This window comes from Opisthocomus hoazin, chromosome 6 (genome assembly GCF_030867145.1).
Source record: "Opisthocomus hoazin isolate bOpiHoa1 chromosome 6, bOpiHoa1.hap1, whole genome shotgun sequence".
Classification (NCBI taxonomy): domain Eukaryota; kingdom Metazoa; phylum Chordata; class Aves; order Opisthocomiformes; family Opisthocomidae; genus Opisthocomus; species Opisthocomus hoazin.
In genome coordinates this window covers 80,602,632-80,622,396 of record NC_134419.1, presented here as the reverse complement: position 1 = coordinate 80,622,396, position 19,765 = coordinate 80,602,632, and the positions used below count along the sequence as shown (strand labels likewise).

The following is a 19,765-nucleotide window of genomic DNA, read 5'->3' as shown; positions in this document are numbered from 1 at the left end:
TCCCAGCTCCCTCAGCCTTTCCTTGTAGAAGAGATGCTGCAGTCCCCTCATCATCCTCGTAGCCCTCCGCTGGACTCTCTCCAGTAGCTCCTCATCTTTCTGGAACTGGGCAGCCCAGAACTGGACACAGCACTGCAGATGGGGCCTCAGCAGGGGAGAGTAGAGGGGGAGGAGAACCTTCCTCGACCTGCTGCCCACACTCCTGCTAATGCACCCCAGGATCCCATTGGCCTTCTTGGCAACCAGGGCACGCTGCTGGCTCATGGTCAACCCGTCATCCACCAGGACACCCAGGTCCCTCAATGTCTAGTTTGGATTTGGATAGGGAGGTAGAATTTCCCATGACTATATACACTTACTTCTTCATGCTATGTCAGTATTTTTAATACAATCAAACATCACTAATTTCTCCTGAATGCTCACTTGATGAAGCAAAAAGTCAGAATTTTAAAAAAAGAAACGACTGCTGTGTTTGTAACAACATGAATGTGCAATTCTTACATGCGCTTTAGCTGATGTATTAAAAGCATCTTCTGCAAACAATACTTTAGTTAAAAAAAATACACACAAACACACACATATACATATTTGCATCTGACAAGACAGCCAGATGGTTAGTGATGACACCTGTATTGCAAGAAGACAGCAAGAGCCTCACCCTGCCAGATGACCTGTTTTTTTGTTCAGGGAACCACACCTATAAAGATGAGAAGGTAGTCAAGTCTCCACATCCACCCACAGCCTGACCACCTCACTCAGAATCAGGTTTCCAAATCAGTGCTAATTGCCTAATTAGCTATTAACCTTTTTGATTACAATTACTAATGGGTCACTGGTTGGCTGGAGTTTGCAAAGATCCTAGTTACTGCACAGAACACAGGACTCCATAATGAAACAAGTTCAACTTAAAATATTTCTTCAGATTTCAGTAATATCTAAATCAATTACTTAGACATAAAAAGCTGTTAATCAGCATTTTTTTTTTGAACAAAAGATGCTCGTTCAAATGAGAGAGAGACATCTTACAGGATGAGGTCCATGCTGTGTAGACGAACACATCACAGCAGTACCAGGGAGTGCTCCCTGAACTTCTGCCGGTGCACACTTGATAAAAAGGTATGATGCCACCACTGTCTTTTTCCAAATGAAAGACCATATTGTGCCAAGAGTGTATGATCAAATGAAAATTACGTGATTCGCTTTAGCATCAGCAATATGACAGGAGCTAAAAAACTCATGCTAGAATGAAGTTGTTCCTATTTTACTAGATAATATAAAGTTGAATGGTCAGAGGTGGCAGAGAGGCACAATGCAAGTGAATGATGGAGCTAGATATGCAACTTCTTTATGAGTAATTTTTACCCTTTAAAAAACATTTAATCAGCAATTCCAGTTCTGGCCTATCAAATGGCTGCTTGGCAGAAGTCTAGAAAGGAAGTATCTTGGTTAAATGTAACCCACTAAGTAGATAGGGTAGGTGTACAGACATGAATTCCTAGTTTTACCGTGAGGATTTTGCTTCTCATTCTGCAGATAGGACTTGAAAACTTTTCATAGGTCATAACGACTGGAATCCCAAAAGGGCATTTCTGTTGCTAGCTTTATATATGTTCATATATGATACACTGTTTTCCCCCTCCAGCTTACCAAGTTACTATCAACCCTAATAAAATGTCCCTCTAGGAGGGAAAAAGGAAAACTTTTTTCTGGATACAAGTAAAGGTTATGGTTTACCCTGAGCAAACGGATTTTGAGATTAATATTACTTTCTCCTGAAGACCTATGGTTTGCATACTGAACTTTAGATTCCTCAGTTGCAGTTCTTGAAATCGGGGAGCACACAATTATCCTTCTTCTTTTTTTGCAAGTACCAAGAACACTAAGTGACTTTTTGAATTGGCCGTCTCAGCCAGAAACAGGTTTTTATTCCAAAACAGCCAAAATAAGACCAGTTTATTAAGCCTGATTGTATTTTCCTAAGATGGACAAATTGGATTAGGAAGATTTATAGGTAAGAGTTTCAGCGGATAACTTTTTTTTTTTTAAATATGAAAAGACAGTAATTCTCAAAGATTAATATAACCTGTTACTATGGCCTGCTGACAGCAAAAATACTCTTCCTAGGTTTACAGCCAGGTAACACCTTGAATGGTGGTTTAAACAAAGCGAGGCTGTTAAACTGACTCACCGATGACCACAGCCGAAGCTGTGAGCTGCGATGCTCTGGGCTGGCGCAGGGAAACGGTGAGAGGAGGCAGTTCCTCTCCGACGCACTGCATCAACTGCCAAGTTCCGGCAAAATGCTGGGGCTAACGAGAATGGGAGCCCCCTCTTTAGTTTGAAACATCTGCTCTAACAAATGAAGGGAAAAGGGCACCTCTGCACGTTCAAGACACAAAATGACAGCCCGTGCGAGACGTCCGTGTGTAGGCAGCCCTACAAATATACTGATGGGGGTCACGACCCTCCCACTTGCACTTCCACAGACCCATGTGAATGAGGAGGCAAGGAGAGATTTATGGGACCGATTCTGCTTCCAAATTTACACTAGCAAGCGTTTGTAGAGTTTACAGAAAATATTAGCTGCGAGTAGTTGTTTAAATTTAAAAAAAAAAAAAAGTTAAAAGTGGAGATTAGACTGGCCTTCAACGCATCATGGTGTGAAACACTGTGTGGTCTATAGCAGTCACAGCAGGTGACTGACGTAACTTGTTCACCCACAGTAACTTCATTTCTTTAATTTCTCATATCAAACTAAAAGAGTCTGTCCTCCTCAGTTCTTTGTAATAAAACTCCTCATTTATCTCTCCACAAACTTCTGTTCCCTTCTTGCTCTTAACGTGCTTCAGAGATTTTAGCATCCTAGTTTTATTAAGTTGATAGCCAGCCAGTCGTTTTTGATTTCAGAACCTCCAAGCATTTACGCTATTACCTTTTCTGAAGAACCAAAACACTAACTCATAACAATTTTTGAATTTCTGGAATATTCTTCAACTTCAGCCTACAGCATACCTCATTGCTGCTGCAGATTTCTTTAAAGTCACCTCATCAAATCTCCTTTCAATTCAACTTTAGAAGATAATTTTCCAGAAATTGAAAAGCTACCTTTGTCACACGCACTACACAGTACACATAGTCTGTACTACTACACAGAAATGCGCAATTTCTGATGACCACGAAGATTATATTGACCTATCTGTACTACCTTTAAAACACAGGAAGAGAGAACTTCTGGAAATATTACAGGAGAACCATCTTCTACACAAAGAAACACCACAAATTCATGTTTCCTTGAAATGCTGTGACAATAACTGTTTTAGAGACACTGCAGAGAAGCTGATACATCCTAGAATTCAGAGTCAAACTAGTATAAAATTTCATAGTAATTTTGCTTATGTTGTAAACACTTCCCTAACATGCTGGGAATAGATGTGCAGGAAGATACCTGGAAGCAGTGGGCAAATAATTAGAATGCTGTACCACCCAAAAAATCTAGCATTTAAAAAAAAATAATCAGTAGGCAAATCTTTGAATTTAAACAGTAGCAAAATAGCTAGCCAACTTTGCATACGTAGGATTAAATGGATTTTGCTGACCATCAGAAAACAAATTAAGGTCTTAGAGCACACCTTAAAATGATCAAAACCTGAGGAAACGTACATCCTTCTTTTGTATGTATTGCCTTACTGAACACATTTCCTACTTACAAGGTTTACTTTTGGAAACACTTCTAGCATGAAGCATGATGAACTGAAGATGTTTAGCACTAAACGAATGCAACGCCAGCAAGACTTACCACAAGGAGCACTGCAAAAGTGTCTGTAATTTGCTGCCCTGAACGGGTCTACAGTGGATCTTCAAAAATGTGGTGTCTTCCAAGAGGCTAGACTGCTAACAGAAGATTTTCTGGATCACAGAGGCGTCATCGTGAGTTGTAACTGATTTTCACCGAATCACAGAACGTCAGGGGTTGGAAGGGACCTCTGTGGGTCATCTAGTCCAACCCTCCCGATGTTTTACAGCACCAAAGTAGTGGTGTTTACCTCCCTTACGGGGAGGGACTGACCTCCCACCTCAGCTACGCAGACCCAGCAGGACATGTCAGGATCAGGCCCCGACGATACCCCCAGGGCAGATCAGGAGCTAACTCAGCAAACACATCAGGAAGATTCGCTCACGCTACCTCAGCAACAGCACTTGGCCATCACCACTTTGCTGGCGCATTAGCCCAGAGGCATATTGGTCAGGATGGAAGGCATCTCCCACCACAGGCAGGCAGGGGTTCACGAGCTGAACACAGCAGAGAGACCAGAGCATTCCCCGCTTCTGGCCACGCAGCTCCCCGTCTGCACCCACCTGAGATAACCCAACAGAAAACCCTCCGAATAATTTAAAAGGCGCATTGACAGGAGCAAGTAAAGTCAGAGTGCTAGACCCAGAAGAGGGTCCCCTAGAACTCAGCCCGAGGCAGAGCTCCGCGGTAAGCTCGGCCGGGGCTGGCAGCCCGCCCTGGAGCTGGGGCAGCTGTCCTAACAGCGTAACGAGCAGAAAGCTGCGCCTACAGCATCTGCACTGCGACCACCGGGGAGACCACCGGAGCGAGCCACCGATGGGGTGTAATGGGGCGGTGTTTATTCTTCAGCATGCTGATGCAGTGAGCCAGACAGGTGATTTGCCAGGCATTCAGCTACAAGACAAACTTCCGAGGATTATTACCACAGCAATACCAAACCTTTATAACTACCACCTCGTAGCATTTACACTTCTGCGTATTTATTTTCAGATAAGCAGTGGCTGGGGGCTTTACCCTGTCCCGATGAGAGGGTGGCATTGAGCATGCCTGATGAGATCTCGCAGCCAAAGCCAAGGTGGGGTGTCACTGGCTGAGACCTGGCAAAATGACCCCAATGTCCTTGATGCGTGGCACACACCCGGAGCATACAGACATCTGAGACTTTGGGAAAAGAACTTGCAGTTCCAGGTCCTCTCATGGGCCCTGTATTTTGAATCACATATTGGCCCAAGAAAACTAGACTCAAACAGAACCTTACCATTGGTCCTTTTCAGGCTGAGGGCAACCTTAAAATGCTTTAAATGGACAAGCTGTAGGTATTTCTCCAAACATCATCATGCCAAGCTACAAATTATGCTCAAATGATAACTGGAATCTACTATAAAACAATTGTATTTGCTACGCTTGTTATGGTACATACGTCCTATTTCCTTCTTGCCAGTTTATCTCTCCAGACAGTGCTCTTGTTAATGCACACACGGATCTCAGAATTGCCAGAAGCCTTTACCTGCTTTATCAATCCCCCCGGATTACTCCAACAACAGTAAAGCAGACTTTCCTAGCAAGGAAATCAATATGACTTTAGATTAACGTTCCCATAAATTGTTTAATAAATTATATATTAATGATTTATTGTCTATTAATTATGAATTAATAAGCACAATATTTTTGGCATCTGATATAGCACACTGCACTTCAGTGTCTGGACTCCACATTTGAAACAGGTCTCAGATTCTCCTTTTCAGTGGCTTAATTGAGAAATCCTTTAGAAATATATTCTATTCTTTGTGTTTGGTGCAAGTACAGCCCATGTTTCCACAACACATGTATCGCTCATTGCATCTTAGTGTTCAAGTGTTCAGCACATTGTGGTCTCAAGAGAAAATTCAAAAGGTCAGCAAGAAAAGCAGAGATAAATTTAGTAATATATACAAAGATGACAGGTCAATGGATTAACCCTTAAAATTCCTAGTACTAACTACACTGCTGAATAGGCAGAAGAATGGTTAGTATCAGCTTGCATAGGCACATGTTTAAAATGCGAGAAGGGTCCAGGGTATTTCTGGTGTGCGAGGTTCCTACGGGAGCACAGGCTAACGCTTTGGCTGGCACCGACTGTTAGGTCAGTAACCACTGCTGGCCGTTTTTGTTCCTGTTCCGCCACTGTCAGTTGTGCATGACCTTGGACAAGGCACTCTGCCAGCTTTGGAAAAATAGCACTGTTGAGAAACATAATTTATAAATCACTTTGTGAAGCGATTTGGGATCGGATCTTACATACCTTACATACAATCAAACCATTAGATCCTATCTAGAATAACTCCTTCTAGAGCTGGCCTGTAAGCCTGCCCTTCCAAATTACACTTTAGAAGCGGATCTGTCTCTTTGGAGCCTACGCTTTACTGTCAAAACAGAGTGTGATACAGTTACTGCTAATTCATTCCGGACTGTTCCGGTGCTAAGACGCAGCCAAAGACACACTGGCTGTACCATCACTGCTGTGTAGTAAACTATATGAGACAACCATTTCTTCAACCTTTTGGATCTTCTGACACGCCAATTCACAAACTGCATCAAATGCAGAAGACTACAAAACAATATGACTTTAACCGCATATACATAAATTAGAAGTGGAAGTTTCTAGATCAACTTTTAATTATGTTTAATTAACGTTGCAATGTAGCTGGGTGAAGTTCTTGTTACTGGAGTATGCCACTTTTCAAAAAAACAACAGAAAATATGTGATATTCTATTGCTTTTTACACTCACATGTGCATACACCTTATCTAGGAAGAATGCGTAAATTAATTTGATTCATCTTCAAATTACACCTTGTGTGCTCATAGGCAACAACATTAATTGACATCGGTAAAGCATTCATAAGATGAAAAGTACCATGTCAGGACTAAGAATCAGCTGTACTCTTACTACCTGTTGTGCAGTTGCCTCAGTACGCATCATCTATGGCTAGTGACATTATTTTTGTAGAAATGGATCACTTCAAAAGTCACAGAAATAACTGTAGGAATCAATTTACTGGTAATTTAGTATTCTCTGCAGTTTCAATCCTGCAGAATCCTAGGCAGCTGGTAAGTTAGGAAAAATTTACAGCGCCCTTCAACAGTACTGGGTGTAGAAGATAATTTTACAGCAGCATGATTGATAGAGGTGTTCTCAGACAGGAGCATTCTTAACAATACTGTTGCACCACTAGTGAACAAAAAACAAACCAGTATAAACATTGATGAAAACTATGGGAACCGCAGTTCAGCAGAGCAGGATTTAGTCCTTAACATATGCAGCATCAAGCTGCCTGCTCTGAATCAGTGACTTGAACTTCATTTCAGTTATGCTTTAATGCCATGGTTTAACCCAGCAGCTGCCAACTCAGTACTAGACAGCCACTCGCCCACCCTTCCCCCTTTCTCCACCAGTGGGATGGGAAGCACAAATGGACAAAAGGGGAGGGAAAACTCGTGAGTTGAGATAAAGACAGTTTAATAAAGCAAAAAAGGAAAAATACTAATACTACTAATGATAATTGATAACAATGAATATGCAAAACTAACTATATACAGCACAGTTTTTTTTCAACACCTGATAACCGATTCACAGCCACTCCCCAAACAGCAATCATGGAACCCAGAAATCACAAATTTCGCTAAATTCCTGAAAACGTTCGAACTCCCAGACAAAAGAGGATCTGAACTCACAGAAACAAGAAGGAAAGATAGATTCCTGCCCCCCAGCCAACCTCCATTCCTGAACTGAGCATGACGTCCTTGGTATGGAATATTTCCATCGGTCAGCTTGGCTATCTGTCTGGCTGTGCTCCCTCCCAGCTCCTGCAGACCTGCTCATCAGCTGAACACGGGAAACTGGAAAAGGTCCTCGATTCCACAGCAACAACTGAACACATCAACATTCTTCTAGTACTGAATCCAAAACACAGCAGCTACTGGGAGGAAAATCAACTCTATCCCAGCCGAAACCAGGACATTTAAGTTTATTGGTGAAGCGGCTGCACGTATAAAGGATTCCGAGCAGGAAGCTATTAGTGACATATGCAGTCCTGTAATGTCAAACTCCCACGTTTCAATAGATGAAGAACTAATCATCATGTGAGGAAGGAGAACTGCACTGCACCTGTACAAGGAGTAGCCAGCCCTTGACACAAAGGCTGCTTGCTTCCCACAGCCTGATTTACAAAATAAAAGCTTCTGGTTTAGATGATACACACCTACGCTCAAGGACACCAAAAAGACACTACAGTATCTCTGGGAATTAAAGTGGGAAAACCATGAGATTAAACTGGTTTTCAAACCGGATACTATTTCTGACACTATGTTACCTGGAGACGAGCTTTAGCAGTGAAGTCAAGGTAATCACAACTCACGATGAAAAAGGTTTACTGCATTCTTTTTGGCTTTATCTGAATCTTCCAGTCACCCTTCCACACCGAGATGCTACTGTCACAAAGGTTTGTACAAATGTCTGCTTGTATTTTTGAAGTGTGGAATTCTAACACAGAAATTTAGGAAATTTCTCTTCCCCCCCTCCCCCCCACGAGTACAAATACAAACCAGCAGTTACTCCGCTTGCAGTAAGTGATTGTGAGAGTCACTGTGAGCTATGAACACACTGCAAAAGTCACAAACACACAACTGAAACATGGTGTCCCATGCTGAAGCTCGAAGAGATTTCAAACACGGAACCTGCATGTTTGCCAAAGGAAAGGAGTCCTGCATGCGTTGTGATGACTCCAGGTCTTAAGATCTTAGGTGGGTACCCACATCATCTCCTTTCTACACACAGGACCATGAACAGGGGGCATGGGCTCTGCAGCCCATACTCACTTTACACACCACTACTGAGAAGAAATGCAGCCTCTCAGCTGTGGGTTTAATCGCTTTAGCAGATTCACAACAGTGGTTTTTTCGTTACCTGTCAGATGTTCATGTTAGAAGTATTCTAAGCCAAGCCTGATGTCAATACTAAGACTAGTTCATTACATCACTTTTAGCTTCTCCATAGGCAAAAAGATTGGAGAAGTAAAAACTGGTAGGGTATACAACAGAAGAAAAATAAAAGTCCTACCTCTACTACTGCTTTGGCATCCAGTCTAAAGTTGAAATCTCCAAAGACAAAATACGAAACTTTCTCAAACCGCTGATCTATAATTCTGGAAAAAAAACCAAAACAAACCTGTTATTCAGCTTCACGTATAAGCAAGCATGCATAAACACACAAATCTTCTAGGCACAATCTCAGAAACAGTTATTGGAACAATCAAACCTACCAGTTTATACTGGAACAATGTATTAACCCTGGTTTTGGGAGGATTTTTCTTTTGCTTAGGCAATTCTATCTCTGACCGCAGCAGAACAATGCATTTGCTTTCCCCTATCTGGCTGAAAGGGCAGTTTGAGGAAAGCAAGTTTCCAGCAGTTAGTACAAACACTGCAGAGCAGGCATCTGGGCGTTGCAGAAATCCCGAGGGCATCGCGGAGGTACTGCACACCATTGAAACTGTGAGTGTATGGCTTTGGGCTGGGCAGCTAACAACTGGGAACCCCGAATTAGCAGTGAGTTCAGAATACGTCTACCTTCCGCTGCTTGCTGAGTGAGTTTACTCATCTGCAAGGCTGTGGTCGTGTTTACCGGCGTTTGCCAGTGCTCTAAGAGCCATACAAAAAGTGATAGGTTAGGGCGAAATGCTAATCATCACAGCTGATAGAGACTGACCTACGAGGTTTTTCCTGCTCCAGCTCCAGTTCTCTGGAAGACAGTTCTCTGTTTTGTTTAAAGCAGATTTTTACTGAGGTTGTAGCTAACACCTAAAAGGTGTTCTTTCCAGATGTGAAGTAAAGATTGACTTTTTTCTCAAGCCTTTGCTCAGTACTAAACAGGGAGATACGACATTACTGTTCATCTTTCAAATCTTGTATTATTAAAAATTGTTATTATATTATCAGCTTATTTACCATTACCAACAATTGCCTGGTACTCCCAAGAATGTGCAATTTCACATACTTCCAGAGATCTTGGCATTTGGAAGTCCACCGATTCGCGCTTAATTTCAAAATAAGAATCAATACAATTAATTTCCTATCAGTAGCTGATGAAGGTATGAAATACCTGAAATGCAACCGCCACAGCTGCAAAACACAGATGAAACACACAAAAACCTCGAATGGTATACTAGATGTACACTACATAAGCAACTGGGAACACCCGCAAGGCGATACACTGTGTGTATTCTGGGAACACATACATATGTCAGGGTTACGATGCCAGAAATCCCAGCCGAGCCAGAGGCAGGGATCCATACAGACAGGTAAAGGCTTACGAAGTTATGCACAGTAAGCAGGTTTCCTGGAACAACACTGCCCAGCAAGGAAGCACTCATTTCAAATGGCTTTCAAAGTTTTAACACGCTACATCCATTTAGACTTTTCAAAGCTATAATGAAAGATACAGCTTTGGATTTACAGTGAGACACTGAATCTCCTCTTAAAAACATCTCACATTTTTAGTCAACAGTAATCTATTACGTATGGAATATTATTTCATTGAAAAAATTAATGTGCATTGGACCTAAGGCAGTGATCACTTGAAGCAAAATCTCTTGCAAAGATTTCTCCTTTTCCGGTATGAAAATCTTCAAATCCCCCATTCAGCTGACAAATTATTGCAGGTACTGTTAATAAATAGTGTCTATTGTCAGCTCCCAGCAAGTACTGAGACAAACCTGTCACTCCTGACCTGCACGTAACATTAGTTTGATTAGTGCCCTCCTAGCACATTAAAGGAAAATGAGAACTTAAAAGTTGAACCATTTACATTACCGCAATTTGCTAACACTATCATCGCAAAATCTGATATGCAACTTTTATATAAGAAAAACTGATTTTGCTTTGCCAACTTTCCTGATTCATATCTTCGTTTTGGCTTTGCTTGTTGCCATTTATTGCTGACAAAGAAATGACAGATATTGCAGGAATGACATCAAGGTCTAGAGAAGGCCTCTTACAACAAATTGATATTATGAGAATGATGCCTGTGATTGTATTATGTAAAGACAGATTTTCCAAATAAACAGACTGTTCCAAAAATAGCCAGTTAGAATGCCTCCTAAGGGATGAACAAAACAGCTGATTAGTCTGCTTCTGATCAATTAATTAAAATTCAATCATTTCATAGTCTTGCACATTACCTGATTTAAACATAATTTGCATACAAATCAATCCCAGCTTTAAAGTCAATATTTTTAACCAGTTGCTTCCCTTGTAGTTTTTCTTGTTGGACCTTTTAGAAAGCATGTCTCGTGACAGACTGAATTAAAATAGTCCAAATGCTACTTCTCATGAACGATGCTTTAGTGGCTTCCGACATCTCCTTTTCACAGGTGGTGATATTTAGGTGTACAGTAAAATTATCAACAGTGGTACAGCAAGGGATATACACATATATACGTTTACTAAATGATCTGGGATACCTACCAATAAAATATGCTTTAAGTGACTCAACTTAATGTAGGCACATAACCTACTGTCCTTGCCACTGGAACTTACCATGAGTTCAAGAGTTCCCAGCTCTTAGAATTATTTCAGCACTTTGGTATTCTGATTGCTCTATTCTGAAATACTTGCTGGTGCCTACAATTCCACTGCATCAACAGCACAAGAACTAACCTTCTTGACTGTGCTTTTAGAATCAGACTCCAAGTTAGCAAAGGAGATGGCGATAAAGAAGAGTACAGCAATACTTCCTCCACCAGAACATGCAGGAAAAGTAGCTGGCACTGGGGGCACTCGGATGGAAACCCTGTACTGCAGAACATCACGAGTCTCGCCAGGACCAAGGATGCACAGCGAAAGTGTCAGGACTGGAGCAAGAGTTAAAAAAAAGCGTTCCACTTCTCTTGTTTCTGCATTCTAAGCCACAAATATGTACAGTTCATCACATGTAGAAGTAAATGAGAACTCAGAAGACTTTTTTTTTTTTAATAACAAGTGCTTGCAGAAGAACTAGGAAGGCTTCAAAATCTGCATTGCTGTAGTTTGCTATTTGTTTCTGTAACAATACCCTTCCTTTAACGACGTGTCAAATAATCCTTTAAAAATATTGCCGTGAATCAGCCAATGGAGTGATAAATCTGAATCTGAATCGTATAAAAAGAAAGCAGTCAACCTATGTCACCAGCATTAATCTTATGTTTTTAGTGGGAGGACCTAGTGCCTTTTCTTTTCTACTTGTTAACTATCAGTTTATACCGAAGGGCTTCAACCTCCTTTAAGGCTCTATTCTGTCTACACAACTTCTCTAAATAGCTTGTGACAAAATAGGCAACTTGGGTAAAAAAAAATCATGACTGCATAGAGACTATAAATACTTCACTTCCACAAGTCTATATGCAAGGGCAAACAACAGATCATCAATGCCTTAACTAGCTGTGCTGCTTGTTGTGACCTGTGCAGGGCCACCAAGAGATGACGGGCTATCCAGATGTATTCTGGATGTGCTTGAATGCAAATAAAATAGAAAACTTTTCAAACAATTACAGCCCTTCCTTTCCAGAAAGAGAAGTCTTCCCTTTGAAATGGCTGGAAGAGCACGTTCATTCTTATAACCCTTTGTTCTTGCTCCAGAAGGTATCACTTATGAGAAAAGAGTTTCTTTGCACTCAGAACATACCACAAAGAAATATCTTTTACTTCTGCGCATTTTGGAAGTCAAAATGACAAATTCAGTATGGCAAATAAGGACCACTGGAAAAAATGCACACTTATGACTGGATTTATTGATGATGCTGTTAAACTTCAAAGCACACAAACATAAATGCCATAGATGACTTCTCTTCTACCACTTCCACATACACAGAGCTGTTCATTGCGTAAGCAGTTCTTGATAACAGTTTCAGATTCTTCATGTGTGAAACATACTAATTATTTTGCCAGTTTCAAACTAATTCTACATTTTTAGCTGAAGGCTCTAACACCGGAAGCCTTCTAGACCCAGCTGGGTTATTCTCTGTTTCTTTTCAATTTCGTTACATTTTGAGAAGCGGCAGACCACAAACAGTTTTTGAAATAGAGCTGAACGGCCCTTTAGACTTGCCAGGACAGCAAAAGAATGAAACACTCAAGCGATTGTAACTTGCAGGTAAAGTTTACAGTCAAAGTTAGTCGCACCCTTACATGTTTTGATGAGTCAGATACCTGGTTCATGCTTTTTTTTAAGGAGTAAACTTCATTGGTAAGGGTGCAAACAAATGCAAAATTACTATAGCAATTTCTTTGCTGCAAAATAAACACATGTCATTCTTTCTCTGGTGTAACAACAACAGGTTGCCTCACCCTGGGTATCAGCAAGTGCTTTACAAACACAGAAAGAAGTCACTGTGCCTGCACTGGAAATGTACTTGCTCTGCTGCGTCGCTAGGACTTCTCGGAAAATGACTGCCTCTCATGAGCACTTTTTAGCATGGCAGTCCCCCGACACATTTTCCCGAAGACCTGTGACAAAAACTGTCTGTTGCTCTAGGTGCATCAGGAGAATCAGCAGAAACCTCTGAAATCTTCCGAGCCATGATGCTGAATAGCTTTAGCCTGAGCTCGAGTGGCCTGCCTGCGATGAAAGCACCACCCAGCTTGGAGCAGGGGCTGGCCGGACCCGTGCGACGGGCAAACCTAAAGAGAAGTCAAACAAATGCCACAGGAGAAGCAAATGCTCAGGGTCTGGTCTGGGGCCTAGGATATGTCAAATCACTTCGACATAAAGACAGACCTCTCGGTCTGGATGACAGTGTCACCTCAACGGATTGTGAAGGGTAAGTTATTTCAAAGCCATTTAGGAGATCTGGATGCCATATTCCTACCAAGACTAAAACAAGCATGAGCCAGAGGTGGTTCTTCTCGATACTACTGGAAATCTGGGTCTAGTTACTAATTTTAGTCTCCACACAGAATACCAAAAGGAATCGCGTAGTGCAATCTTAAAATGAACAGTTCTGTGTTACTGGAATCACTGAAATCCTTTCGTAACTTCCTTTATTTTAAAGTACTCGTTATAGTAGTTACAATTAAAGAGACTTTACGAAATGCACCCTCTTTTCTAAAAGCTATATGGTGTACTGTATGCATGTTTTAAAGCACTGTAATTCAGAACATAATAGGGCAATCGGAAATATGACTGACTTCCCCTTGCTTTCACACTTATCTTCCCCCATACTGTCACAAGAAAGACGACGACAAGGAAGTGGCTAAATATCAGCAACTGCTATTTGGTCATGGCAGAGAGCAGCTGAACATGATTCAGTGTGACAAGAGGCACTGTGATTTGGCTAAACCATTTCTCAGGGCACTTTGTAAGGAGGATCAGCAGCATTATTCCTTTAATAGCCATGTCTAATGCAATCGCCAGCTGGGTTTTGTCCCAGACCAAGGTATCAGCATCAGGTCAGAAGGTAACACTCTGTTTACACGATTATTTCCTAAAGCACTTATCTTCTCCTCGGTGTGAAAGTTGACTTTTCTGTTTGTAAGGAGGCCTAAAGAATTGAGGGAATGGGAAAAATTAGCTACACTGAGCTGGAGCTGAATGGCATTAAGTGGGAGGTCTGAGAAAGGCTGCTGCGGCGCTCAGCAGGACACCTTATTAGCCGCGTCATCACAGTTCATTCAGGCAAGCCATACCAGTGTCACCAGCATTCCCACACAAAGACAAAGTTCTTCACACAGTCTATAAACATGCCTCCCTAGCCAATTCATCCTAACTTGACACTGCTGAAAAGAGGGAGTTGAGGGGTTTTTTTTTCTTCCCCCCCCCCCCCCCCCCAACAATAACATAACAAAACAAAACAAAAAACTTGCAGCTCTGCCAAGCAGGCTGAATGAAGGAAAAGGAGTGACACTGTCACATTTCTTGGGAAGAAACAATCCAGAGGTCAAGCCATATTTTATTCAGTGAGAAAATTTTGATAATAACTAAATGTGTTTAAGCTAAATACTAGCTAATATGAGCACTTCTGTATTTCTCATACAACATCCGTAGTAGGAAATTATCTTTCCACAATCTCTTTATTTTTGCACATTACCCATGCAGAGGAACTAAAGGTGTAAAAGCTGCTTTTACAGAGAAAATGTGCCTGCCTATATAAAACATCCTTTCCTAAGTAAAGGAATACAAAAACCGCAACTAACTACGCAGAGAAGAGAGGACAGCTCAGTCTTGGCGCAGCAATCATTTCCCAGGTTGAACTGCCAATCTTGTTTCTTGTTGACCTAAGCAAAGCTTTAAACCAAAAGATCTGTTTTGATTTGAATCTAGTGAACGTAACGCTGGCCAGCGTCTCTGCGCGGGACGGTAAAACCTGTCCACACTGCAGCTGACCGGTGAGGTGCCCAGAAAACCCCACGGAGACAGAGCCAGCAGCTCCCGTTGGTGGGAGCCAAGGGCTAGCATGGAGGTAGAAGGTGACCTATGCGTGAGTCTATACACACTTTCTTTTCCACAGGTCTAAACCGTCAGCGGGAACAGCAACTCCTGCAGTGACTTCTGGTGGAAAGTCACGGAACGACGACAGTGAAACCTGTCTTCTACTACAGCCATGTTAAGGAACTGAAGGTCAAGAGAACAGAAACGTTAGGTTTCAGTTACACAAAACTAGACACAGGATTGATGTGTGGCCTTTCAGATTTCTTTCCTCACTACTTTTTCTCTTACAAGTTTTAGTCAAAGAGATCAGCTTGTACACATGCACCTCGAGAACTGGTCCGTGGAGGATCCACCTCCAACAGAGGTGTTAAGAGAAAGCCCTGAAAGACAGGACCTTGTCATCTCCTCTGCATATTGCCTCCCTTCTGCAGCACAGTCTGCACTCAGCTCGCACCAATTTGCATTCTCAGATACACATTTAGAAACAAATTCCAGAAAAAAAACCCTCCATCAACTCTGAATAAAAGTTACCTGCTGACTGTCTAAGTGTGCCTCGAAAGACGTGATGTAAGCGCCTTCATTGGCATGCTGAAAGTGTTGTAGCATTGTCACTAAAAAGGTAAAGTTTATCATATTTTTATGCCCTGTTCTTTCTGATATAATAGCTAAAACGTATTAATAACATCAAAACATCTCAAAAGGTCAAGCGGCATACAGCAAGATGAAGGGAATTGTCAAGGAGCTTAGGCAATCATCTTAGCACTCAAGACATTTGCCAGGGCTGTTTAACTAATATGTGATGTTCACTTTTAATTTCAATATAGTGCCATTTGGGCAAAAATGTTGTATTTTTTAATTAATGACAATGTCAGCAGCTATTAAGATTAAAAGAAAGACCACATCAATAATAAATACTTAATCCAAAGAAAGGATTACAAGAAGAGCAACAAAAATCAATTTTTAGAGCTGGAAAATGGTGACTTTTTCCTCACTTGACTGGTATTTTCATTATATTGACAAAACCATGATCTTACCTGACACTGACATTCGCCTAATGAAATAGCAGCCATGTATAATGATGTAAGTACCTGTCAATTTTGCTACAGAAGAATACAATGCTACAGCACTGGTGTTATGTTACAAAGACATTTTCTTGCTCTTCATCTGATGTAAGAGCAAACAACAAGAAGAAACCAGAGAAACTGCACATCTTTCTGCATCTTCCTTTACCACAGAACATCAAAATTCTTCCACATAACTTCCGGAACTCCTCAGTGTTGGCAGCACTTTGTCATAAGCAGGCAGCAGAGAACTGCCATATCTACATGAAGACTGAGACGCTGCAATTCTTGCTTTACTGTCCTGCAGGGCTTGGATGTGGTGGAATAAAGCAAAAATCCCTTATTTGCTTAGTGTTAAAAGCGCAAATAGCACACCAGAAAATAAGCAGGATTCGCCGCAGTGGGATACTGATCCATCAGCTCACTAAGGCTGTGGGTAAAGTATTTTTTGGGACAAATCTAGAAAAATTCAGAACAGAGGCATGGCACGTCCTTAAACAGCTCATCTGCAGAACAGTGGCAGAACGGTTAAGAAATCTTCCCGGATCTGCATCTCCCCAGACTTGCAACAAGGGCCTTTCCCAGTCCGAGCTCCTGCGGGTAGCCGCTTGGGCAAAGGGGACAGCGGACGGGGACAGGACACCGGCCACGTCACGCCTCAGCATGCTGCTAGCCCCAGAAACCTGCACGCTTCCATTGCCTTGCCTGGGGAAACAGCTAGGCTCAGCGGGATGGGAAACTAAAACCAAAACCCACTGCTTCCAGAAAAGGGTAATGCAAAGTACTAGAAACACAGAAAGACTTCACTTGCAAAGGATTAAAAAATGCTTGACGTTGAGAAAAGCTAATCAGCAACAACTTTTACACGCTTAATTGTTAGCTTGGGCAGTTATGCCTTTGAAAGTCACACTACAGTGGACTACTGGACTATGTGAGGAAACAAACGAGAGGAGACACCACAGGAACATCTGAAGTGCTAAAGAGAAGGGAAAAACCCCTCTCTTTCAAAAGAGCACACTGATTAAAAAAACTAGCGCTGCCAACATTAGGTTTGACCAAAGAAAATTCTGGTGGATATAGAGACAGCAGAACCATTTTCTTCGCTGAAGTGAGAAACTGAATCACCTTAGCTGCATCTTAAACCCTGCACAAATGGAAGAAAGTTCAAGAAACATTCATAAAAGGTGAAGCAGTGACAGCTATTTACCTGTCAGTCCACGCAGAAGGTCTGCCAAGTCTGTCTACAACTACTGTAGCACTTGTACAGAGGGACAAGCGGCTAAAAGTGCTGTAACTTGCATCTGGCTATTTACCTGTTAGGGAGAATATGGATCTTTCCAGAACACAAACACTCAAAGACGACAACCTTCTCACACAGTGATCCTACCTTCCTATGCGTGTAAAAATGTTGAAAGATGGTTATTCCCCCAGTGCCCACGGACTCAAATGGAAGCAGAAGGCAGCTCTTTCAACCGTTTTATAACTATCAGCTCATAGCATCATCTCACAGTAAGCATTGTAAATAAAATCATAATAGCAATTTATTTTCATTTCTCTTCAAATGAATAAAAATTGGATCAACAGCCCATACAGATTCTTTTTAATTGAATCATAGCTATCCTGGAAAATTATAGGGCTATACAATAGAATATTTCAAAAGACACAAACCACAATGAATGCTGATGTGAGTGTCACCTTTAGCTAGACACTAATGACTGCTCTTTATCTAGCTCCAGACTCTCTAAGGAACAAATTACAGTAAAAAGAGAAATATAACTCAATGAGAACGTGACGCACTCTGCACATTCTCATATAAGGCCATTTCCAGGGCAAAATCAAGCAGACACCAAGTTATCTGCAGCCATTTCTTTTTTTAAGAGGCATTCTCTCTTTTCTTCAGTTGTCTGTGTTTAATTACACAAGTTCTCCTGCGAGTGGTACTTTTTCACAATACATCCAACCTAGTCTGTAGTTACATCAGTTATATTCTACTAGAACGACACGGTAGCCAACTGCGGCAGCTCCAGGAGAACCTGTTCCTGGAAAATAGGCAAAAAGGGGTAAAGCCCTTCCAAGAGATGAGGCGGAGGCTCGGAGTGCCCCCAAAGCGGCCCCGGCGCCCAGGCAGACTTGGCAGTCCCTCAGTGCCATCCACACCACAGGCCAGGGAGACTGCTGTTGTGAAAACTGCTGCCAAAACCCTCAGAGCTCATATTTGCAGCATCTCTTCTGAAAGAGCTACAATTCTATTCACATGAGGCAGACAAACTGCAGAGTGACTCAGTGTATCCACTCTTTTTTTTTTTTTTTAAGTGACACCTTTCTGCGTGACACCTGCAAGTTCTTAAAGTTCTGGATTTTGGATTGCTGATCCTCCACTCGGACCTTTGCTTCCGAGCCTGCTATCGTTTATACAGATTTCTTTTTATCATGAGATCTTTAATTTACAATTTGAACAATACATGCTACAAATTTATTAACAACCTGTTCAGTTAGTCCCAACTAACTGAAGTTAGAGTCCCAGATGCTGAAAATGTTTAACAGAGTGAGGGCAAAATTACTGACTAGGACTATCAGAAATCACCATTCACTTACTACGGAAATGCATTTATTGTGCCCTTAAAAATATAATCATGTATATTTTCCACTACAATGCACACAAGTACAAAATTATTTTTCTGCTAAAAATATAAGCTAAATAAAATTCAGAATGTGTTTGTGTAAACAGGAAGGACGTATGAGTTAAATTTTTGACAACTACATCAAACATGCAAAAGCTGAGCCAGCAGCAAAACAAGAAGCAAGGAAAAAGTTTCTTTGGCTGTATTTGACAGGTTGAAAGTAACAACACAATTTTGCTGGATTTACTCTTTAAAGAGCATATTATACAAACACGCTAATTTTGAGAGCACTTAACCTTAGTTTGAAGGGGGGGGAATGACTGAGTATTAATGAGCTGAGCCTCAGGGTGTTTAATGAAAAGCTGTCCTTTTGAATGTGATCTAAGGTTCTAAACCTTTGTTAGCAGACATTGGGATGCAAGGTTTATTTGCCCTGGGAGTGCATTCTATCTAAATACACAGAAATTTCACTAAACGTTTGAAGGCACATGATTGCAGAGAGTTTTCGCTTCATGTCAAAATCACTGTTGCAAAAAATAAATAAAATTTAAAAAAATCCACCCCCTCCAAAGCGAGCTACTCCTAGGATCTTCTCAAATGACCCAGATCTTTAGAGTGAAGTTTTCCTTTGCCTAGAAACTAAGTGGCTTTTCTTTTGCTCATTCAGCTTCTAGTTCTGGGAAAAGCCCAAAGAGAAACATTTAGATTGGAGGGGTCTTTGAGAAGATGTGACAGTTGACTGATGAGCATCCATAAAATGACAAAGAATAGTTGTGTGGAGCCGGTGCATCACATCGCCTCTCCCTGGGAAACTAATTGCTCTGAATTGTTAATAGTAACATTATTTTTCA

At 41.4% G+C, this 19,765-nt stretch overlaps 1 protein-coding gene across 5 annotated transcripts in view; it reads right to left on the bottom strand.

The window, feature by feature from the left end:
- INPP5A (inositol polyphosphate-5-phosphatase A) overlaps window positions 1-19,765 on the bottom strand; it is a 244,062-nt gene that overhangs the window by 70,510 nt on the left and 153,787 nt on the right. For all 5 annotated transcript variants that reach the window (XM_075424000.1, XM_075424002.1, XM_075424003.1 and 2 more), the window contains exon 9: window positions 8,891-8,975. In XM_075424000.1, the coding sequence (XP_075280115.1) occupies window positions 8,891-8,975 (85 nt within the window). The remainder of the gene's footprint in view (window positions 1-8,890; window positions 8,976-19,765) is intronic.